This window comes from Rutilus rutilus (genome assembly GCF_951802725.1).
Source record: "Rutilus rutilus genome assembly, chromosome: 25".
Taxonomy (NCBI): Eukaryota; Metazoa; Chordata; class Actinopteri; order Cypriniformes; family Leuciscidae; genus Rutilus; species Rutilus rutilus.
In genome coordinates this window covers 23,374,672-23,399,664 of record NC_140229.1, presented here as the reverse complement: position 1 = coordinate 23,399,664, position 24,993 = coordinate 23,374,672, and the positions used below count along the sequence as shown (strand labels likewise).

Genomic DNA, 24,993 nt, shown 5'->3' with positions numbered 1-24,993 from the left:
TACACCCTTACGTATAATGAAAGGCTAACATTTATTCACATCTTCAAATAGGAATCTCTTCAATTTTCAGTTTTAAATGACATTTTAAAAAAAAATGTACAAAAATAAATAAAAAAATCACCAGATTTGCATGCTGATGTCCTGAAGTACAAATTAAAACAAGCAAATAAGACATGGGTAAAAGGGCTTCCTTTATTAGGTGACTAATATGGTTTCTGTCTTAAACAATGTATCCACTGTATTAAGATATATGATACAGACATGAGGAACTGCATAACAGGAATGAACCAATAGTTCATAAGTCAAATACACAAGAAAAGTTTGCAGGTGATCAGATATGGTCATAATGCAGCCGTCTCCTTCCCGTTCATCCTCACAGAACACTGCACTCCACATGGTTTATGTTTTCTCTCTTCAACATTCTTTCCTTTCTCTCTTTATTTAAAAGTCATTGACTGAATATCATTATTATCTCCAGAGAGGCTCTGATGGGGGGTATGGTCATCATCATATTCTGTGTGGATAAAAGAATGAAAAGTATGAAAAGATGATCATGGCAACATTAATAACTTATTTATTTGATGATCAACTTATCATGAATACCTCTGCATATTCCCCTTTCAAAAATAACATCATCGATTGCAATATCACTCCTTACTGATGCACCCCTGGTGGCTTCAAACACAATCTAAGTATGCAGACAAATAGACATAATATATTAATGAAAATTGCTTCGATTCAATGTTGACTAAACATTTTTAAAATAAATGTAAAATTTAAAAATGTAAAAAAAAGATTCACCCAAAAATGAAAATTCCTTCATAAATGACTCACCCTCATGTCGTTCCGAACCCGTAAGACATTCGTTCATCTTCAGGACACAAATGAAGATCTTGATGAAATCTGAGAGATTTCTGTCCCTCCATTGACACAATGACGGTTCAAAAAGTTCATAAAGAGGTCATAAAACGAATCCATATGAATTGAGCTGTTTAGTCAAAATCATATAAAGTGATCGAGTCCCTTCAGAAAATTTGGACTAAACCATTCAATTCATATGGATTAGTTTTACGACGAGGGACAGAAAGCTCTAAGATTTCATTAAAAACATCTTCATTTGTGTTCTGAAGATGAACGAACGTCTTACGGGTTTGGAACGACATGAGGGTGAGTCATTTATGAAGGAATTTTCATTTTTGGATGAACTAAGGTCACAGGTCACATCCAATTATTGTTGGGCTTACGCAGTTCTTGGTAAAATTAATAAATTATGGGGGGGGTTCCTCTGAGTTCGGGCCAAATTCCGCGCTCAGATCCCTCCCCTCGGACAGCACGCCAAATACACATTACCTTTACTCTATTTAATCATATGTAAGTGCAAACTCGTGAATGCAGTTTAATGCAACTAACCTGGTGTTGTTGGTCATATTGGTAGTTTATTGATGCTCTGAGCCAGGAGATGCCCTGTTCTCCGTGGCTCGTCCACAATAATTTGTCCTCATTTTCTTGTCCCGTCTGGAGGTAAACGCTCAGCTGGCCAATCCCTGATCCATACATGTGGTAGTAGAACTGCAAGCACTGTGGTTCTCGAGAGCCGCGCAGAGAGCTGGAGAAGAGGCGCGCTTTGTGTCCGGGCAGCATCACGGATGCCTCGATGTGCAAATAATGACCTAAATGCAGAGAAACGTACGTCTCAGTCTCAGGTACAATAAGATTTAATTACCACAGAAAATAATTGTGTTGTGTCCCTCTGTTTGCATTATATAAATAAAAATAATGTTTACAATAATAGATGTCAATGGGCCAAGGTACTTGAATGTGCACTTGTAGTATATTTTTTAAAACTGTACTTGCAGATAATACAGGTTTAAGGAAATAAAAGGCCACTTAAGTGTACCTGTCATGGTTGTTCTGCATGCAAACACAAGAAGATGAAGGTGAAAGGTTCAAACAGAATTTAATAATATCCACAGGGTAATTCCACAAGATGACAAGCAGGTACACACAACCACACACTGACGATACCTAGACGTGCATAGACAAGACCGGACCAAGGTGAACTGAAAACACAGGAGTTAAATACACAAAGAGCTGATAACAGGTGACACAGCTGAACATGATAATAGATCAAATTAGTAACTAAGGTGACAACTAATGGCGGGAAATACTGTCCAAACAGGCTGATAATGTGACTTACAGAGAGTACACTTTCATGACCGTTTCTTAAAAAGTGCACTTTGTAATGAGTCTGTTAATCAATATTACATTTAAAATAAATATATATTTAAATTCACTACATTGCAAATGTGTACTTACAAATAAATAAATAAATACATGACCTAAACGTTTCATTAGAAATTATATTAAAGTAAATTTTGTTTACCAGAAAAGCAGTACACTTTAACCATGTTTCAAGACAATAGAATTATGAAATTATATATAAAGATGTACTTAAGTCACCCTAAAGTTCAACTAATTGCATTTAATATACATTTTAACTATAATACATTTTCATTTAATTGCAAATAACATGCAATTAGGTGTTTGAAAACATTACGTTCAGTTCACACTTAAGACTGTTCCTGGTTTCACAGGCGAGGCTTCAGCCTAGTCCCAGACTAAAATGCATGTTTGAGCTGTTTTAACTGAAAGCAACTTGCACTGACATATCTTTAAATATATCAGTGCCATTGGTTTGTCTCAAGATGCACACCAGTAATGTTTTTCTTTTCTAAGGCACATTTATAAAAGCTACTTAAATGTCCCAATTGAACTAAGGTCTATCCTGGCTTGATCTAAGCCTTGTCTGTGAAACTGGGCCATAAAGTATATTAATTCTATAATAAGTTATCTTTATAAAGGAATGCTAAAGTGTACTTAGCCACAAGACTGAAACCATGTACATCCAACATTTAAACTCTTGCCATGAGCAGGTAAAGCCAGTACGCCTAATAACTGTGAGAATCTATGACATACTGTAACTATGTCTATTAAAAACGAACTATAAAACTATTATAAAACTATTAAAACTATAAAACTAAATCACATTGTGTGCTTTTTAAGTAATTAATTAGCATTTTATTGCATGACATTGATACATCAGAAAAGCAGAACTTAATATTTGGTATAGAAACCTTTGTTTGCAATTACAGAGATCATACGTTTCCTGTAGTTCTTGACCAGGTTTGCACACACTGCAGCAGGGATTTTGGCCCGCTCCTCCGTACAGACCTTCTCCAGATCCTTCAGGTTTCGGGGCTGTCGCTGGGCAATACGGACTTTCAGCTCCCTCTAAGGATTTTCTATTGGGTTCAGGTCTGGAGACTGGCTAGGCCACTCCAGGACCTTGAGATGCTTCTTACGGAGTCACTCCTTAGTTGCCCTGGCTGTGTGTTTCGGGTCGTTGTCATGCTGGAAGACCCAGCCACGACCCATCTTCAATGCTCTTACTGAGGGAAGGAGGTTGTTGGCCAAGATCTCGCGAAAACATGGCCCCATCCATCCTCCCCTCAATACGGTGCAGTCGTCCTGTCCCCTTTGCAGAAAAGCATCCCCAAAGAATGATGTTTCCACCTCCATGCTTCACGGTTGGGATGGTGTTCTTGGGGTTGTACTCATCCTTCCTCTTCCTCCAAACACGGCGAGCGGAGTTTAGACCAAAAAGCTCTGTTTTTTGTCTCATCAGATCACATGACCTTCTCCCATTCCTCCTCTGGATCATCCAGATGGTCATTGGCAAACATCAGACGGGCCTGGACATGCGCTGGCTTGAGCAGGGGGACCTTGCGTGCGCTGCAGGATTTTAATCCATGACGGTGTAGTGTGTTACTAATGGTTTTCTTTGAGACTTTGATCCCAGCTCCCTTCAGGTCATTGACCAGGTCCTGCCGTGTAGTTCTGGGCTGATCCCTCACCTTCCTCATGATCATTGATGCCCCACGAGGTGAGATCTTGCATGGTGCCCCAGACCGAGGGAGATTGACAGTCATCTTGAACTTCTTCCATTTTCTAAAAATTGCGCCAACAGTTGTTGCCTTCTCACCAAGCTGCTTGCCTATTGTCCTGTAGCCCATCCCAGCCTTGTGCAGGTCTACAATTTTATCCCTGATGTCCTTAGCTCTCTGGTCTTGGCCATTGTGGAGAGGTTGGAGTCTGTTTGATTGAGTGTGTGGACAGGTGTCTTTTATTCAGGTAACGAGTTCAAACAGATGCAGTTAATACAGGTAATGAGTGGAGAACAGGAGGGCTTCTTAAAGAAAAACTAACAGGTCTGTGAGAGCCGGAATTCTTACTGGTTGGTAGGTGATTAAATACTTATGTCATGCAATAAAATGCAAATTAATTATTTAAAAATCATACAATGTGATTTTCTGGATTTTTGTTTTAGATTCCGTCTCTCACAGTTGAAGTGTACCTATGATAAAAATTACAGACCTCTACATGCTTTGTAAGTAGGAAAACCTGCAAAATCGGCAGTGTATCAAATACTTGTTCTCCCCACTTGTACATGGTTCTTTGAATATGCAAATGAGCCCCGCCTCAAATATGCAAATTTCAAACCGTGTTTTTGAGACTGTCTTTGATTCACTGCAGTTTTAAGGAGAAAATACTCAGCAATGGTGTTGACTTATGAATTTGTATTTGTCTTAATGCATATTAAAAACACGTATAAGACATATAGACATATAAAACAACATTACAATCTTGATTTTCACCACAGGGGAACTTTAAGAACCCAAAAAAATTTCTTCTATGGCATCACTGCAGTGTGCAGTTCACATGTGAAAAGCCCTCTTTTGCAACCTTTATTTTTTCAAGTGCAAGTGACGAGTGTGGAAAGGGTTTTCAGGGACGGTTTGAAGCTCACCCAGTCCACTGGTGTGGTCTCCTCTCGGCCCAGTGTAAGATGTTGGTGTGGGTCCTCTGGCCAGCATCCAGTCGCCTGAGTCTCCTTCCTTATCCTGAGTGTATCCACAGAGACCAGACTCAAAGTCACAGTGAGACGGGACTGACAGAGAAGATGCTGTAACAAAAATATCAAGGAATCAACTGTAAGATTCACAATGATTCATGACTCAGAGTTTTGTAAATAAATGAAGCTTTTTTACCTAACAGTGCGCAATCCCCAAGGGTGACCTCAATGTCATCGAGACCAACAGAACCACAACTCCAAACATTTTTGCATGTGCTGATGAAAACCACCTTCATCACCCAGATGTAGAAAAACCACAGAATTAAGATTAACAATAAAATAACAAATCCGAATAAATACAGTGTCCATCTACAATTAAATACATAATATTTAAAAAGTATAAAGCAAAACTCATGGTATGGGTCAGTGGACAGAATGAATGATCCTCTCAGACCTTCTTATTTTTCCAGATGTTATAAAGGGTTATTTCTCTAAATCTGGATCTTGCTGTAATAAAAGTCATGTGAGGCATAAACCCATGTCTTGCTAACAGATGCTAGAGCAGTGGGCCAAAAGTGTGTCTGAGAATCTGCATGTCTCTTAAAGACCCTGTGAAATAGTTTTTAAAATTATACTTTTAAGATTCAAAGCACACTACAAGTGCACATTCAATACAATTAAGTGCACTTCTTTTTCACAAGAGAAATCCATCAACCAATATGTGTATGTCATGACGCCATCTTCAGAGACTGATGTCTTGCATGCCTCATGAACAATTATATTTGAATTGGTGGAAAAATAATTTTGACTGACTTTAGTGCACAGTTTGTAGTCCATTTAGCTTTGCAGCTAGCGTTTACATGCTGATGATATATCTTTTTAAAATACATATAGCAAGTAATAGCAAGAGAGGTGAACTAAAGACGAATCTTACCTGAGCATTCTTCTGACTTTGAATGGTCAGTTCAACTGCAATCCAAACATTTCTTATCTTCTCATTCTGGCTCCATATTTGCTCTTGTTTAGTACCGTCTCTGTAATACAAATATGCTGAGAGGACTTGATCTGTTCCACTAAGACCTCGCAGGGAGTAGAAGAACTTCAGGCAGTATTTCTGATTCCCTGGCATTGGCGGGCCAAACAAACGGCTGATGTATCCAGACTGTAAACTGGAGCGAGAGTTTGCCAGTAAAAAGGATCCTGTTCAGAAAGTACAACTATATTTTAGCCCTTTTCATGCTTTACAATGTCTTAATCATTAATGTATTTTATATACACTATCGTTTTATATATATATTACTGACCTCAGACCTTTGACTGGTAGTGTAGATTATAAGTGCCTGTACCTGCTCCTGTTGTATGGTCTCCAGCGCTGTAGATGTTGGGCTTGACAGACATTCTCCTCCACAGTGTCTGGACATACTGACAATATCCTGACTCAAAGTCACAGTTTGCAATAGATGGATCAAATGTTGGCTCTGTGAAAACACATATTTTTAAGTGGTCATGTAGGAATTGGGTATTGGAGTATTGAATTGAGCTTCGAGGTGTTCAAACATACCTGTGCCTGCATGACAGAACTCTGGAGAGAAGGAAATGTCATCGACAAACACGTATCCTCCATGAGGACTGTTGAACGCCCCCTCAAACACCAACTGGTAGGATATACACACACATGTAAAGTAGTGTGATAAATGATTATGTTCAACAATTAAATCATGCTAAACTGAACATTTAAAATTAAATATAAATTAAATATAAAGTCTAATTACATTTAATTTCATGTCTTAAAACTTTTTTTGTAACTCTACACCCTTTCCTCATTTCCATGAATCCATATAACTATGAATATGCTAATTAGCCTCCACTCACACCACCAGCTCAGAGATCCACTCTGCCACTTACTGAGGTAAACGCTGCACAATGGTATCGCTCTTTACAACGTCGGACACATAACGGTAATTAAGCCATCCTAGGTGTATATGACATTCTTCTTTCAGACGAATACAATCGGAGATATATTAATAAATGTCCTGGCTCTTCCAAGCTTTATAATGGCAGTGAATGACTGTTACTGTTGAAGTCCATAAAACTGCATCTGGCCATCATAAAAGTGCATCAATCCATCATAAAAGTGCATATATCCATCATAAAAGTGCATCTATCCATCAAAAAACTGCATCTGTCCATCATAAAAGTGCATCTATCCATCATAAAACTGCATCTGTCCATCATAAAGTGCATCTATCCATCATAAAAGTGCATCTATCCATCAAAAAACTGCATCTGTCCATAATAAAAGCGCATCTATCATCATAAAAGTGCATCTGTCCATCATAAAAGCGCATCTATCCATCATAAAAGTGCATCTATCCATCATAAAAGCGCATCTATCCATCATAAAAGTGCAACTATCCATCATAAAAGTGCATCTATCCATCAAAAAACTGCATCTGTCCATCATAAAAGCGCATCAATCCATCATAAAAGTGCATCTATCCATCATAAAAGTGCATCTATCCATCAAAAAACTGCATCTGTCCATCATAAAAGTGCATCTATCCATCATAAAACTGCATCTGTCCATCATAAAAGTGCATCTATCCATCATAAAAGTGCATCTATCCATCAAAAAACTGCATCTGTCCATAATAAAAGCGCATCTATCATCATAAAAGTGCATCTGTCCATCATAAAAGCGCATCTATCCATCATAAAAGTGCATCTATCCATCATAAAAGCGCATCTATCCATCATAAAAGTGCAACTATCCATCATAAAAGTGCATCTATCCATCAAAAAACTGCATCTGTCCATCATAAAAGCGCATCTATCCATCATAAAAGTGCATCTATCCATCATAAAAGTGCATCTATCCATCATAAAAGTGCATCTGTCCATCATAAAAGTGCATCTATCCATCAAAAAAGTGCCTCTGTCCATCATAAAAGCGCATCTATCCATCATAAAAGCGCATCTATCTATCTATCTATCATAAAAGTGCATCTATCCATCATAAAAGTGCATCTGTCCATCATAAAAGTGCATCTATCCATCATAAAAGTGCATCTGTCCATCATAAAAGTGCATCTATCCATCATAAAAGTGCATCTATCCATCATAAAAGTGCATCTGTCCATCATAAAAGTGCATCTATCCATCATAAAAGTGCATCTATCCATCAAAAAACTGCATCTGTCCATCATAAAAGCGCATCTATCCATCATAAAAGTGCATCTGTCTATCATAAAAGTGCATCTATCCATCATAAAAGCGCATCTATCCATCAAAAAACTGCATCTGTCCATCATGAAAGTGCATCTATCCATCATAAAAGCGCATCAATCCATCATAAAACTGCATCTGTCCATCATAAAAGTGCATCTATCCATCATAAAAGCGCATCTATCCATCAAAAAACTGCATCTGTCCATCATAAAAGCGCATCTATCATCATTATCCATCATAAAACCGCATCTATCCATCATAAAACTGCATCTGTCCATCATAAAAGTGCATCTATCCATCATAAAAGTGCATCTATCCATCAAAAAACTGCATCTGTCCATCATAAAAGCGCATCTATCCATCATTATCCATCATAAAAGTGCATCTATCCATCATAAAAGCGCATCAATCCATCATAAAAGTGCATCTATCCATAATAAAAGCGCATCTATCCATCAAAAAACTGCATCTGTCCATCATAAAAGTGCATCTGTCCATCATAAAAGTGCATCTATCCATCATAAAAGCGCATCAATCCATCATAAAACTGCATCTGTCCATCATAAAACTGCATCTGACCATCATAAAAGCGCATCTATCATCATTATCCATCATAAAAGCGCATCTATCCATCATAAAAGCGCATCTATCCATCATAAAAGTGCATCTATCCATCAAAAAACTGCATCTGTCCATCATAAAAGTGCATCTATCCATCATAAAAGTGCATCTGTCCATCATAAAAGTGCATCTATCCACAGCTCCGGGGGTTAATAAAGGCCTTCTGAAGTGAAGCGATGCGTTTGTGTAAGAAAAATATCGTAAAATCAGATCAAAAGCACGCACATCCTAAGCAATATGTTGCTCAAATTGGGTGCTCGACAAGAAAATTAATAAAAAAGAAAAAAAAAGGAAAAAAAGTCGGCACACCATGGCTCCAAAAATGTGAAAATGTAATAATAGACTCACACACAGGTGGTAACGTTTCGAGCGCGTAGGCTCTTCGTATAAGAAAAATATCCATATTTAAAACTTTATAAAGTAAAATAACTAGCTTACGGCCAAACGAACATACGGATTCGACTTATGCGAGTAATGCTGCTGATATTTACGCTACGCCATGACGCCATAAGTTGCGTAAGTTGCGCTGTAGGCGTAAGTAAACTGCGTACGTTCGTTTGGCCGGAAGCTATAGTTTTACTTTGTAACATGTTAAATAGGAATATTTTTCAAACACAAACTCATGGTTTTGCTTCAGAAGGCCTTTATTAATCCCACAGAGCCGTGTGGAGTTTGTTTATGATGGATGGATGGATGCGCTTTTTAGGTTCATACTGATGGTTGCAATTCACTGCCATTATAAAGCTTGGAAGAGTCATTTTTTTATATAACTCAGATTGTATTCGTCTGAAAGAAGAAAGTCATATACGCCTAGGATGGCTTGAGGGTGAGCAAATCATGGGATAATTTTCATTGTAAAGTGAACCACTCCTTTAATGGGAACGTTAGCAAACTATTCTTCAACATTTGTTAGCTGGGTATTTTCTTTAAAACCCACATGTTTTCCTGGGACGTCCTTCAGGAACAGCATCAATAAAACAACACACCCACTTTTATTGCTTAGGTTACAGCTAACAGTAATTTGGCAGCTTATTCTGGCCTAGAACTCTTATCCAGGAAGAGACTGTTTGCCTGGTGTAAAACAGCCAGTCAGTTTTATTTTTATGTGCCTTGGTGGTGGTTGCATCTGAAATAGATTTCCCCACAATAATAGGAGTTTTTGATGTGCATGAACCAGCATGATGTGGTTTATTTGTGTTGGTCAGTCCTTACCTCAATAGGATATGGAGCTTTCAGGTCCACTTGTACAGGTATCCAGACCCTGGCTTCTGGACTCCAGTCCACGCGCTTGTTTCCAGGTAGATCGGCTCTCCACAGCTCCTGATATTGTCCAGCCTGATCCCTGCTGAAGAGGGAGAACAGATGGTCCCCAGCGTGATCCTGCTGGTACTGGAAGCTCAAGCAGCCCGACATGGGCACTGTGGTCATCGGAGACACCAGCTCGGCCACCTCCTTGAAGCTTTTAGTGTCAGTGGAGTCCACATACATGTACTGACCTGTGCAGATCCATAAAAGGGCATGACTGACAGAAATCGTACTCGGTTACTAACGTAACCTCGGTTCTCTCTAGAGAGGGAACGAGTATTGCGTAAGCTAGCTTACGCTGCGGGAAAGTCTCCTTTCACGAGATACTGAAGCCAAAAATTATCCTAATTTTTTAAAACTTGTCAACGCAGTGCGGCAGCCTGCAGACCTAGGGCAAGCGAATCGCGTGCCCATTGGCTGCTCTGCGGCAACTGCAGCAGCCTATGGCTGAGCCTTGCGCGTGACGTCACGTCCAATGAGCGCGCTTGGCGCGCTTAGTGCGTCACAGCCCGTCATTAGGGGTGTGGCTTAGCGTATATAAGCAAGGAACAGAGGCTGCTTCGCTGGTTTCTGTCGCATGAAGCGAAAATGAGCTCGTGGCGAGAGCACGGCGGGTTACGCAATACTCGTTCCCTCTCTAGAGAGAACCGAGGTTACGTTAGTAACCGAGTACGTTCTCTTACGAGAGGTTCTCTCGTATTGCGTAAGCTAGCTTACGCTGCGGGAACACCTTTGTCAACGCCGTGCGCGCGCCCAGCATCCTGAATGAGTCCCATGGGGAGCCCAGGGAACGCGAAGCGGAGCTGGGCGGCCAAGATACCACAGTACACAAGCACATAATATGGGGCAGGGAGCGGCACAGCCGGTCCAACTAACACTTCCATATAGTGCAGCTCAACCAGTAGAGCTAAATCAGCAGCGTAGCCCGCGCACAGACAGTGGGCTGGCTTACGCGAGACTTAGACTGATAGCACTTTGGCCTGCAAGGCGGGAACTTCCAGGTTGTAAAACCTAACAAATGTGGAGGGGGAGGCCCAGCCTGCCGCTGCACAAATGTCATGAATGGGAATCCCACTGGACCACGCCCACGATGAGGCCATGCCTCTGGTGGAGTGTGCCCGAATGCCCAAGGGGCACTGCAGGTTTTTAGATGCGTAAGCAGCTGCGATAGCATCGACTATCCATCTGGACAGAGTGTGTTTCGAGGCGGCGAGACCCTTGGTGCGCCCACCAAACGAAACAAAAAGCTGCTCTGAACGCCTGAAGGCGGCGGAGCGCGAAATATAGCTTCTCAGCGCCCTAACTGGGCAGAGGAGGTGACTATCTGCCTCGCAGCCAGTATTCGGCAGGGCTGAAAGGGAAATGACCTGCGCTCTGAAGGGAGTGCCCAAAGTTTTTGGGATGTACCCATGCCTCGGTCTGAGAATAACTTTAGAGTCATTGGGTCCGAACTCGAGGCACGCAGCGTTAGTGGATAACGCGTGAAGGTCTCCCACACGTTTTACTGAAGACAGTGCTATCAGAAAAACGGTTTTGAGCGTGAGGTATTTCATATCCACAGTTTCTAAGGGTTCAAAGGGATGTGCTTTCAGTGCGTTTAAGACCAGTGAAAGATCCCACATAGGAACCGAAGGGGGTCGCGGGGGGTTCATCCTCCTCGCTCCTCTAAGGAAGCGGATGACAAACTCGTTCCTTCCTAATGCGCGGCCCGGCTCTGAAACAGAGAGCGCTGAAATGGCCGCGACATAGACTTTGAGCGTGGAGGGGGACCTGCCCGCGTCCAGTAGCTCTTGAAGGAAGCACAATACTTGCGAGACCCCACATGTCTGTGGATTGAGCCCTTTGGTAGTGCACCATTTGTTAAACACAGACCATTTAGACGTGTAGAGCCGCCTCGTGGAGGGGGCTCTAGATTGTATGATCGTGTTCATCACCCCTTCTGGTAGATCAGCATGTAATTGTTGAGGCTCCACGCATGCAGAGACCAGTGCTCTGGGTTGCCAAATCGAGCCGCGGGCTTGAGAGAGAAGGTCTCTCCGCACCGGAATCGGCCAAGGGGCTGAGTCTGCCAATTGTATGAGTTCCGGGAACCAAGCTTGGTTCTCCCAGAACGGGGCTATGAGGAGCACTGTGTGGCGCGCTTTCCTGACTCTCTCGATAACCTGAGGCAGCAGAGAGACTGGTGGAAAGGCATATAGCGGGCCGCTGGGCCAAGACTGGGCCAGCGCGTCCTCGCTCTTTGAAAAGAACGCTGGGCAGTGCGCGTTGTCTTTTGACGCAAAGAGGTCGACTTTCGCTCTGCCAAAGCGGCGCCACAGCGACTGGACTGTTTGGGGGTGTAGAGACCACTCCCCAGGGGGAACATTGTCCCTGGACAGTCTGTCGGGGCCCTCGTTCAGATGGCCAGGCACATGCGATGCTCTCAGAGAGCGCAGAGAGTGCTGAGCCCATACGAGGAGGCGTTCCGTCAGGGCGCAGAGTTGCTTTGATCTGACACCGCCCTGGCGGTTCACATAGGCCACTACTGAAGTGTTGTCCGTGCGGACTAGAACATGGTGACCATGGAGGAAAGGGAGGAAGTGCATGAGCGCTTTCTCGACCGCGAGCATCTCTAGACAGTTTATGTGTAGGAGATTCTCCTGGTCTGACCAGTGGCCAAAGACCGGTCTGCCTTCGAAGAGCGCTCCCCAACCTAGGTTGGACGCGTCTGTCGAGACAACTTTCCGGTGTGAAACCACTCCCATATTCACTCCTGTGTGATACCATTCGGCTGCTAGCCAGGGCTGCAGGGCTGAGACACAGACCTGAGTCACTCTGATTAGCGAGCCGCCGGTCGCCCAGGCTCGATGGGATACGCGCGTTCTCAGCCAGCGTTGAAGCGGGCGCATGCGCAGTAAACCCAGCTGAAGAACCGCTGCAGCTGAGGCCATATGCCCCAGAATGCGCTGGAATGCCTTCAGGGGAACCCGGTTGCCTTCTTTGAAGGATGCAGCGAGGCGCTGGATGCGGCGCGCGCGCTGCTCCGACAATCTGGCCGTCATCGCCACCGAGTCCAGTTCTATTCCGAGAAAGGAAATCGACTGCCGGGGCGAGAGCGAGCTCTTGGTCCAGTTGACCGCTAGACCCAGACCCTCCAGGTGGTCGAGTAACGCTGTTCTGTGAGACACAAGTTCTGTCTCTGACTGCGCTAGAACGAGCCAATCGTCCAAGTAGTTCAGAATTCGCATTCCCTGACTCCTCAGGGGAGCGAGAGCCGTGTCCATGCATTTCGTAAATGTACGGGGTGCTAAAGACAGGCCGAACGGCAGGACTGTGTATTGATAAGCTCGACCGTCGAAGGCGAATCTCAAAAATGGCCTGTGACGGGGAGTTATCTGGATCTGGAAATAAGCGTCTTTCAGATCGAGAGAGATAAACCAGTCTCCTGGGCGAATTTGCGCGAGGATCTGTCTGGTTGTAATCATCCTGAACGGCCGTCTCATGAGAGCCTTGTTCAGATGTCTCAGATCTAAAATAGGTCTTAATGCTCCGTCCTTCTTGGGAACGAGGAAGTAACGGCTGTAAAAGCCTGACTCGCTCAGGGAAGGATGTACCTGTTCTATGGCCCCTTTTCGCAGCAGCTTTGATATCTCTGCTTGAAGCAGATGTGCTGTTTCCAAACCCACTTTCGTTTCCGTCTGCGCTAGAAAGCGCGGAGGGCGACGAGCAAATTGGAGCGAATAACCGTGTCTTATGGTGTTGAGCACCCATTCTGACGCGCCCTGAATAGCCTCCCATGCTTTTGCATGCATGGCTAGGGGTCGAATGGTCTCTGGGTTCAGATCGCCGCGTTGCGCGGGATGGGGAACCTGTATCAGAGAAGACGGGGCGGCGCGCGCGGCGCCGATGCTCGGACACGAGGGCAGAAGAACAGGGCTGGCCGACTGTGCAGAATTTAGTAGCTCGATCTCGGACGATGGAGCGTGAACTGCTGTCAAACATCCCAGGCGCGAGAGCGGCGTGGGGATTATGGTGTCTGAAAGTGGGCGCGCGTGCTCGTGAGCTGGCGCGGGATTTGCACTTATGACACGGCCAGTGTTTGGGGGCTTTATGAGGTTTGCAACCTGTCTGGCAGAGCGGGCAGTGGGCAGGTGTGAGCACAGGGCTGTGGGCACATTTCCTACACTTGATGCTCGAGCGGAAAGTTTCCGCTTTAAGAGATAGCGCTCTGGACGCGTTGCCATGGGAACCTGGTCTGTGTGAGGCAGTGAGCACACGGGAGTGGGCACTTTTTCTATACTTAATACCCCTGCGGCTTGAGCCGTGGCAAATTGAGGTAACTGAGTGACAGAGCGAGCAGCGAGTAGTTGTGAGCACGGAAGTGTGGGCACATTTACTACATTTAGAACTCGAGCGGTGTGTGGCCACTTTATGAGAGAGCGCTCTGGGCGCGTTACCATGGGGATTGTACTTGTGTGAAGCAGTGAGCACATGGGTGTGGGCACATTTTCTACACTTAAAGCACTTATACTCTTTTTGAGATTTATCTGGGTCGCCGTGAAAACGGCGTTTGTGTGCAGGCGAGCGAGTGTTAATACTGGCTCGTTGGCTGCGGTGTGTGCTGCTGCAGTAGCCTGAACATAGGGGACTGACAGAGCTGTGCGTTTTGATGGCGGTCCGGCCGTAGCGGGACTCAACCATCTTTTCCTCCTTGCGGATGCTAGGAGGACTTCGCGGGCTCGGGCTTCAACACGATCTTGGACCGCGGGCCCCGTGGGGGCGGCGGTCTGTGACGGCTGGTCGAGCGCGACCTGGGGCGATTGCCCTGGCGTCGCTGCGAAGCGCTGGGAGGCTTGGAAGAGCGCTGGTTAGAGCTGCGCACAGGAGGCTGAGTTTGAGGGCGGCCTGTGGCTGAGCTCGAACGGCGGGGCAGGAAGAGGTCCATCGCCTGCGAAGCCTTCTGTACTTCAGAGAACCGATCCACAATTCCGCTGACCGCAGGGCCAAAGAGGCCGGTGGGCGAGAGTGGTGCGTTGAGAAACACAGCGCGCTCTGACTCACTCATGTCCGCGAGCGTCAACCAGAGATGTCTGTCGATGACGGTGAGCGCGGCCATGGATCTGCCGATGGCTTGAGCAGCGGTCTTGGTAGCGCGCAGCGCGAGATCCGTAGCGCTGCGCAGATCGGTGAAGGCAGACTGATCCGAGCCCTTCTCGTCCAGTTCACGGAGGAGGTCGGCTTGAAGGATCTGAAGAATAGCCATTGAGTGCAGGGCGGAAGCAGCCTGGCCGGAGGCGGCGAAAGCGCGGCCGGCGAGAGCTGAGGTGGTCCTGCAGGCTTTAGACGGCAGGGCAGACTTTGAGCGCCATCTAGCAGACGGCGGGCAAAGGTGCGTTGCCACAGCATCCTCAACGGCGGGGATGCCGTTATAGCCGTTCTCGGCGGCTCCGTCCACCTGGGAGAGAGCCGAGGAGACTGGCGAGCGGAGTCTGGTGGAGAACGGAGCGTTCCAGGACTTAGAGAGCTCGGCGTGGAGCTCAGGCAGGAAGGGTGCTGACCTAGAGGCAGGCGCAGGGCGGCGGCTAGGCAGAAAAAACCCGTCGAGGCGATTGGGCTCCGGCTCCTTAGGTGGGGACCAATCCAGTCCCATTCTCTCGACCGCTAAAGTGAGGAGGCGGAGAAGCTCTGCGTCAACACTAGCGCGGGTTCGAGAAGACTCCAGAGTCGAGGGGGCGGAGCGGTGCGAGCCCGACCACTCCTCGCTGTCAGACGCGAGCAGAGAGCAGCTGTCAGCGGCATCATCTGCATCGTCCCCCAGGGCGACGGCAGTGCGGGCAGTGGCCGGCCGCTGCGCGTCGGAGAAGGGTGGGGGGGAAGGAGAGAGCGAGGCTCGCGGGAGAGGTTCCGGCGAGCGCTCAGCTGTAGCGTCCAGTTCCGGCGGCCTTTGAGAGCGACGTTTCTTCTTTCGTGGCCCGGAAGAAGCGGCCGGAGAAGATGGAGTTCCTTCAAGTTTAGCGAGTCGAGCCCGTAGGGTCGACATCGGTAACTCCTCACACTGTTCGCAGCCGCCCTCGGAGAGAGCGCGAACAGCGTGGTCAAAACCCAGGCAGAGAGCGCACAGCACGTGGCGGTCTCCGTCGCTGAGCGAGGCTCTGCACGAGCCACAGGATGTGCGAGGCATTTGAAACAACGCCTCGCGCTCTTTTAGATGCAAGTGTGTCGCGGCGGACACACACACACACAACACAGAGCAGAAAAGGATATATGTGCCGGATGGCGCAGCAGGCAGGGAAGGCTGAAGGCGGCGAGCGGCCGGCGTCCTCAGGCTGAGATCCTCGGCGTGCTGGTCGCTGGATTCAACGGCGGCTTCCTCGGAGATCAGCGATGCGAAGAGCTTCGCTGAAGAGACAGAAATCGGCGAAGCAGCCTCTGTTCCTTGCTTATATACGCTAAGCCACACCCCTAATGACGGGCTGTGACGCACTAAGCGCGCCAAGCGCGCTCATTGGACGTGACGTCACGCGCAAGGCTCAGCCATAGGCTGCTGCAGTTGCCGCAGAGCAGCCAATGGGCACGCGATTCGCTTGCCCTAGGTCTGCAGGCTGCCGCACTGCGTTGACAAGTTTTAAAAAATTAGGATAATTTTTGGCTTCAGTATCTCGTGAAAGGAGACTTTCCCGCAGCGTAAGCTAGCTTACGCAATACGAGAGAACCTCTCGTAAGAGAACCAGATTTTACGGTAACAGGATGTCAGACGGTGTAACAGTCAGGAAGGGGGTCTTTCATGTATGACTGTCTGAAGTGTGTAATAATGCCGTCAAACTGTACAAGATTATGCGATACAACGTTATCCATTAGGATACAAAATTTTGTCGATTTTTTTTTTTCCATAAGATAAAACTTTTAAAGATAATTTTAGCGTGTATATTATACAATAACATTTTTTTTTTATCTAATCTAATCACATTACACTATACCATAACACTTTTCTGTATAAGATTTTTTAAATTGTATACATTTCGTATAGCATAAATATCATAGAATAACTATTACATTAAATACCTATAAAATGGTATGTTTTTGGTATTATATGATATATTTGTTTTAAATTATACAGGTTAGAAAATATATGCTGAAAAGCTTTCATTCAATTTTCTATTGTACATGATTATAAAAAATACTTGATTTTTATATTTTTCAAATCGTATAAGATTATATAACTTTTGATAAAATTTTTGATATGAAAAACTTTTTTGAATATATATTTTTTTGTATTGTGTAAAATTATACAACTTATTAAAAGCAATTGTAATTAATTGTATCATAGAATATGTATAAAATTAAATACAGATACAATTGCATAAGATTACTGTATATATTTGTTTTCATTATACAGGTATATTATAAAAATCATAAACAATTTAAGATTTATACGCAAGACAATTTATTTATTTTTAAATCGCAATTTTTTTTGTATGATTTGTATAATAATATAGATAATTTAAATATAAAACTTTTTTTTTGTATTATTCAAGATTACAACAAAAAATCATAGAACATTTTCCATGTCGTCTATGATTATACAATATAATATATATATTTTTTTATATTGAATAAGATTTTATTCATATATGCTAAAAGCAGACTAACCTGCTCCATCTGTCAGTGTAGCGTCATCTGATCGTCCCACACGCCAGTTCATATATCTGTTCCTCTGGTTTGTGTATCCGCACAGGTGAGATTCTTCAAAGTCACACTCTTTGGGGTCACATGACCAAAAAAGGAGTAATTATTTTGCATGAAAATGTCAATATCTAGTTTTGAAGCCCTCTAGCTCTGCAAGCCTTTTAGGGCAAAACCATTGGAGCACAATGCTGACTAACATAAGACCTGAGCAACAGAAATCTGGGTTCATTTAAAAGATTTTCTTTTGCCTCAGGAATGTGCACACAGGCTAGACCCTAAAACCATCAAAACATCGTTAAGAAAGAACAGTATCTTTTTTCCGTGATTAGGCTAATAGTTCTTTTCATGTGGTTGGCCCTGATTTTGGCATTACATTGTTAATGTTATAAATAAACAGTGAAAGGTTGCTGGGCTGAATCTAACATGCTGTTTAGTGGCCCAAGTTAAGAGAGCACTAACCTATACAGTATTTGTCAGAGATCTTTATCTCATAGATGGACACGCTGCTGCCTTCTTCTTCTCCTAGTTTGCCTTCAATGACAATCTACAAATGTGGAGCGAACTTGTCATTATTCTCACATGACAATAATACATACATCAGCAAATCTAGAGTAGGCCAGTTAATAAAAATATGTTCTTACCATAGGTCATATTAAGTTATGAAAACGTTATTTCTGAATGTTCTCTAACCAGTCAAAACATCCAGTATTTTAAATGTTTTTTTTTTTTTTTCTTGGTTATGTGAACATTAAAGGTAGAGTAGGCAATTTTTTTTATAGACACATTTTGTTATACTGGTTGAAACTCTCTTTACATCCTGATAGCAATCAATAATAGAAGTGACCTAAATATTAAAAATGTACATATACAGTATCTTCTGTGGAAGTCTCAGGACCAGTTAGATGTTCGTCCAATCATTGCATTCAGTCCGAATGAAAGGATGTCCTACCTGCCAGTTAACATGTGCATTTGCATGCTTCCACACAGTCATCAGCGCGTTCAGTAAGGCTGTGCAGAGTTGTAGACAGATGTCAGTCACAGAGTGCCACAAACAAACAGTAGCCAACTTTTACACTTCCTCCTGAACCAAAACAATGAGCTTATGCTGCGTTCACGCAATGTCATAACCGTAATTACGAGATGGCAACCCTTGACGTTCTACCCAGAGTTGTTCACGTCCTCATACACAGATTTATCTGTTTCTATGTCAACGCTATCAATGCCGAAATGAATGATGATGCTTTGCAGACTCTGCTGTGTGCGTGTTCATGTGTTTTGAAGGAGGTGTGGCTTTGGAGACGTTTGGATCTTATGCTTTCAAAGCTAGCTTGCTATTGCTAGCTTTTCCGAAATCGCCTACCCTACCTTTAAGGAAACATTCCATTTGATCATTTTGCAAACATAATGGGAATGTTACTTTTGAATGTTCTCTATAAACATTGTAAAACCAGAAGAAACATTTCAAAAATGTTAGATGACCATCCAACTAAAATATTTCAGTAAAAAAACATTCCATGAACGATGTATAAATATTTGTGCTATCATTATGAGAACATTATTAAAGACCTGGGGTCTCATTTATAAAACTGTGCGTAGGAACCTTACTAAAAGTGTACGTGCGCCCGAAAGCCAAAAATGGCGTACGCAAAATAATATTCGGATTTATAAAACCGTTCGTACGCCAGAACCTGCGCAGAATTCACTTTATAAATCCCACTCAGCGGAAGATTGTGCGCACATGCGTCTCCTCCCCGAAATAACCATATATGGAGCTTACAACGCCTAGTTTTACTATGCAGATCCTCATCTCCATATCATTTGCATATGATTATTCATCCACGTGATAACGTTTAAAGGTACAAGACACATTACATGAATAAAAATCAAGTAGTTGCCTATATCTTGCCTTGTTTTTGAATACATAAATCAAATAGTGTAAAACACATTTCAGAGAAAGTTTTTCTCAATCTTTTCCAGTGGCCGAACTGTATTTTTAATACTTTTAATGGAAACAGATAGTCCTTGGGCATTATTTGCACGAAACTATTTTCTCAGACAATCTGGTATTATCATGATAAGCAATTATCTCTGTGGTTAAAACATTAAAACAAAGCATGCCAGAGGAAAAGTGTTCAAAAACACCGCATTAACAACAAATATTTCTATTGACTGAATTTGAATATAAAAATGTTGTAACTTCTCAGTAATGATTTCATGTTTAAGTGCTTAACTCCATTAGTTTAAATCATTATTTTATTTATTTAAACTGTTATTTGCGTCAGTTTCACTAAACGGCCCAACGCGCTCGCTGGCGCGGACATTTAAGAAGGGATGGATATTTGCTTCAAGTGGCAGGCTTGGTGAGTGAAATTATATCTGTATTATCTTTCTGTATATGTCAAATTTTCTTTAGATTGTCTGTCTAAAAGTGACCAAAAAGACACTTAACTCCAGCTCACCATCGGTGTTGCCAATTCCCTTTGTCTCCAGAATGTGCGTACGTACGGCTCAAAGTTTGCTTAAAGGTGCGCACATTCTCCCGTCAAGTTTGTTTTTTATAGATCACAACCTTTGCGTGGGAACTGGCGTATGTACGTTTCCATCCCCGTTTTGTGCGTACGCACGCTTTATAAATGAGACCCCAGATAACTTTGAACGGCCATTCTATTAATGTTACTCGAAGAATGTTCGTTCATAACCTTGCCAGAACGTTAGCTGAGACCATCCTCTGTTAGCTGGGTATCAACAGCTCTCACCTTAAAGGTTTCGCTAGAGTTCTGAAGGTCAATGCTGGCGATGAGCCAGCTGTCAGACGGGGTTTGGGTCGTCCACAGCACCTGATCGAAGCTCTCTCCGTCTGTGCGCCTCTGCACCTGCAGGGAAGCGCCGGCTGTGACCTGATACACCATCCTGAAACAGCTCCAGTCCTGTTGATCCACATCTGGACCCAAAAGAACCGCCTTCCCCTGGTCCTCCTGGACGCGCTCCTCGGCTGTGATGAAGTGTCCTGAGTGAAGCGGAAGGAAAACAACATTCATGGCAAGAGTTTGTGTGTACAGCTGAGAAAGCAGTGACAGACTACTTATCAACCAAACTATTGTTTCATGACTGAAATGCTAAAATACATCCGTCAAGTGTCACATGTCGGCGTGGGCTTCTGTTTTCTCCACATTTGTATTTAAGCCTTACATTTCTTCTTAATTTCCTCTTCTAAAATCAAAAGCAAATGATCCAGTGGGCGTGTGGAAATGCGATTCATGCCACGTTTAAACACAACAATTGCCCAATCCAATAATGTGCTATTTCACTATCTCCAGATGCCGTAAATATTGAGGCCACTGCATCCAGATGTGTGCCTCACTAAACACGATTTCTTCACTTTTTCTGGGCTTTCAATGCATGAAGTTCACATGTTTTTTAACTTTGAAAACAATGTCAAACTCTATTTGGAATAAACCATGTGAAACATTGCTTTTCACAAGCCTAAAAGTGGTCTTAAAGGGTTAGTTCACCAAAACAAATACAATTCTGTATATATATAGTGTGTGTGTGTATGTGTCTTGGACAAGAGAAAAAAGAGAATTTTTGAAGAATTTCTATACAGCTCTTTTCCACACAACACCAGTCCATATAAAATGTATTACATTTTTTTAATAATTTGACCATAACTGCTTCACTGCCTATTTCGCTTTTCTATAGTAAAATAATAATGATAATGCTAAACTACACAATGACATTTTGTTTTCAAGATTACTCTTCTTCTGCATTATGATATCAGGACAGATGCACCGATTTTTTTTTTACTTTATGCCCTAAAATGATCAAAGTGAACATCAATTCAGAAATTAAAAAACATGTTCATCACAGAAGAGGCTTATTAAAGAAATTGTATGTTTAAAATGTCATTTTTACTGTATTTTTCATAGATTAATAGACCTGCTAAAAATATATATATCATCATGCCATTGACTCATCATAAACAGAATAATCAGATATGTGACCCTGGACCTTAAAACCAGTCACATGTCACATGGTTATATTTGTGGCAACAGCCAATAATACATTGTATGGGTCAAAATTCTCCATTTTTCTTTTATGCCAAAAATCATTAGGATATTAAGTAAAGATCATGTTCCATGAAGATAATTTGTAAATTTCCTACCGTAAATATATAAAAAAATATTTTTGTGAGTGAATGCAGCACTCAAACATAAATGGACCACTTTAAAGGCGATTTTCTCAATGTTTCGATTTTTTGGCACCCTCAGATTCCAGATGTTCAAATAGTTGTATCCCGGCCAATATTGTCCTATCTTAACAAACCATACATCAATGGAAAGCTTATTTATTCAGCTTTCATATGATTTTGATTTTTAAATCTCTAAATTGTGACCCATGTGACTGGTTTTGTGGTCCAGGGTCATATATCATCCACTCATGTAATGGTGAACTTGGCATCAAATGATTAAAAAATGCACTGCGATCATGTTCATCTGCTGAAACTCACCGGACGAGTCGAGGGTCCAGCTGAGGAAGCCTGGGTCGGACATATAGTCACATATGCTCTCCCGAAAGCTACAGGAGCCTGGCAAAAGCTCAGCTTTAGCTGTCACTGAGAGAAAAGAGCACAAACACAGCCTTATGCACATACAATGATGGACATGACAACCAATCAAACCAATTCCTCACCAATCAAGCTCAGAACGTAGAAAGAAAGCATCTTCTCTCCTGCGGTTTGTCCTGCAAAGATGAAATAAGACCCGTTTCGAGACTTCACTCTTTCATCCTGTCCTTCTTTCCAGCGTTTAACCGACGCTCAGATGTGATCCTTCTGTCTGGCTGCTGCAGGAGAAGAAAAAGGGAGGGAAGAAGGGAGAGGGGTTCAGTAATGTTGACCAGATTCAGAGGTTCCCTTATCTCAGACCTGCTGACCGCTTCCCCTCCAAACACCTTCATAGATCAGATCCATATCTGATCCATATGGACCTTTGTTTTCTTTCTTGAATGTGTGACATCTTGAAATCAGACAGTCTCTTGTAAACTATTTCCACTTTGGTACTGTGCCATCTGGAGCACCACAACATCTCCCTCTTCTCCTGTTATTCAGGCAAGAATCCAGTTCTAGTTATGCAACATTTGTTGATGATATGAGCACATCTGTCACCATGAAATCAAAATGTTTATGGGATATTGCAGTATTTATTATAAATGGTATATCCATTACTTTTTTTAATTCATGTGCCTCATAATCTTTAATCAAAATAACTTCCTCTGTCAGCAACATCTCTTCTCTTCTCTGATGATGTGTTCACTGGCGAGAGGGCGGAGCAACCTGTCACTCACATGAGATCCACCAATAGCAAACCACAACCATCCAATCAGTTCCCCACGGACAACATCAGTTCCAATTTGTTCTTGTTCCAGAAGCCGTTTCACTCGGATATACGTACGTGACAATAGGGAAGAAAAGACTATCACAACTTCTGTTCCGTGATCTTATGAGACATTATTATACATTCTGTCCGCTTGACACCAAATGAAAAAGCCTATTTTAATATATCAAGTCACTTTTCTGACTGCCTTTATTTCCAGTGGACACTTTTTACAGACTCTAAAGATGCATTTTCATATTTTGCTTTTTTTTTATTATCAATATACATTTATAAATCTATATTTTGTGTGATATTTCCTTGGCAGTAAAAAAAAAAAAAATGCTGCTACAAGGGTGTTTTTAATACTGCCGAGGGAGTGATGGCAAATTTGACATTTATTGACAACACACCGTTATCAATCTCTCTATTTCCCCTCTTTTGGAATGATGTGGAAATGCTATGTATTTTTTTTCTTTTGGAGCAAATGGGAATACAAAAATGATATTTGCTTTTTTCTCCCATTCACCGCTATAGAAGATTACCCAACAATGTCGACTTCGGCTTCCGAGAGGCCCGGACATGTGAAAAGGATCTATGGCTCTGATCTGTATAATGTATAATTCTCTATATAGATCAGCGGTCCATAGCATTTTTTTTTTTCATCCTTTTTCTATTCTAGCTCTTCTGTCATCATTTCAGTTTCCATGGTAACGCAGCCTTCTCTGATTGGTGGATGATGGGTAGTGTAGTTCTTGACCAGGAATTTGGCTATTAAACACAAATTGAAAAATATTTAGTTTTTTATCAGACTGACAAATTATGCAGAAAATCAGAGATCACTGTACAGCTTGCAAGAAATTAGTTTGGAATAATCATAATAATAAAGGTAAACAATAAACAATAAAGGGGTGTTTCATTTAAAGTTGGCATGAAACTGAAGTTGTGATAGTCTTTTCTTCCCTATTGTGACATGTAACCGAGTGAAACGGCTTCTGGAACAAGAACCAATGAAGGGCGGGGCTTGATTTTGTCCGTGGGGAATTGATTGGAAGGTTGTGGTTTGCTATTGGTGGACCTAATTTGAGTGACAGGTTGCTCCGCCCTCTCGCCAGTGAACACATCATCAGAGAAGAGATGCTGCAGGAGGGAGGGGATTATGAGTCAAGTCAAGTCAAGTCATGAGGGCACATGAATTAAAAAAAAAAGTGCACTGAAAATTCATTTATAATAAACACTGCAATATTCCATGAAAACAAGAACTGTCCATTTTAATTTCATGGTGACTTTACAATTTATCTATACATATTTTACTAGATATTGTTAACTCTCTTTTCTTCAACAAGGCAGGAACATTATGAAAGCAGGGAACGGATTAAGGGAAAGATTCTTTTGGAAAAGCTTTCATATGTAATGAAGCATACAACTAACATTTTACAACATATGGGGTTTATTTATAAAATGCATTTTTTGGGTTGTTGTGATATCACTGAATTATTATCTTTTTTATTATTATTAATTTTTTTTTTTACATTTTTTTATTGAAATATAAATAATTATTGAGTTATGTCTGAAATGTTATTTTTTTAAACGTTTTAAAAAATGACATTGTAGACTTAATCAGTGTTAATAGGTTATTTTTTCCTAATATTTTGTTTTTAAATTCTGTGCAATTTCATTTCACAAAAATGTTTATGTTTTTAAGATCTGTAAGAACTGAACTTGGAACAATGTTCCTCATTCCACACACTCTTTTACAATTAGAGGGTGAAGTCACCTCGTTGTGTGTTACGGGTCAAACCATAAATAATTAGAGGCTGAAGTCACACAATGTGGTCCATGAACACAGTTTGGAAACATGATACAAATGTGTAATGCCGGCAGAATGTGACA

General features: G+C 42.4%; 1 protein-coding gene across 2 annotated transcripts; it reads right to left on the bottom strand.

Annotated features, from left to right (window-relative positions):
* Positions 1-114: 114 nt before the first annotated feature.
* mamdc2b (MAM domain containing 2b) lies at positions 115-22,793 on the bottom strand. 2 transcript variants are annotated; one of them, XM_084400773.1, is made up of 15 exons: positions 22,682-22,793; positions 22,421-22,573; positions 22,239-22,343; positions 20,488-20,738; positions 18,191-18,275; positions 17,696-17,803; positions 9,974-10,257; positions 6,474-6,567; positions 6,259-6,390; positions 5,847-6,112; positions 5,109-5,202; positions 4,868-5,023; positions 1,411-1,670; positions 604-688; positions 115-514 (listed from the first exon to the last, which is right to left on the bottom strand). In XM_084400773.1, exons 2-15 carry the CDS (start codon positions 22,449-22,451, stop codon positions 438-440), a joined length of 2,028 nt encoding a protein of 675 aa, XP_084256899.1. In that variant the 5' UTR covers positions 22,452-22,573; positions 22,682-22,793; the 3' UTR covers positions 115-437. The 2 variants fall into 2 exon arrangements, with proteins under 2 accessions (XP_084256899.1, XP_084256898.1); XM_084400772.1 differs by having other exon boundaries at positions 22,421-22,774.
* Between the last annotated feature and the right edge of the window lie 2,200 nt (positions 22,794-24,993).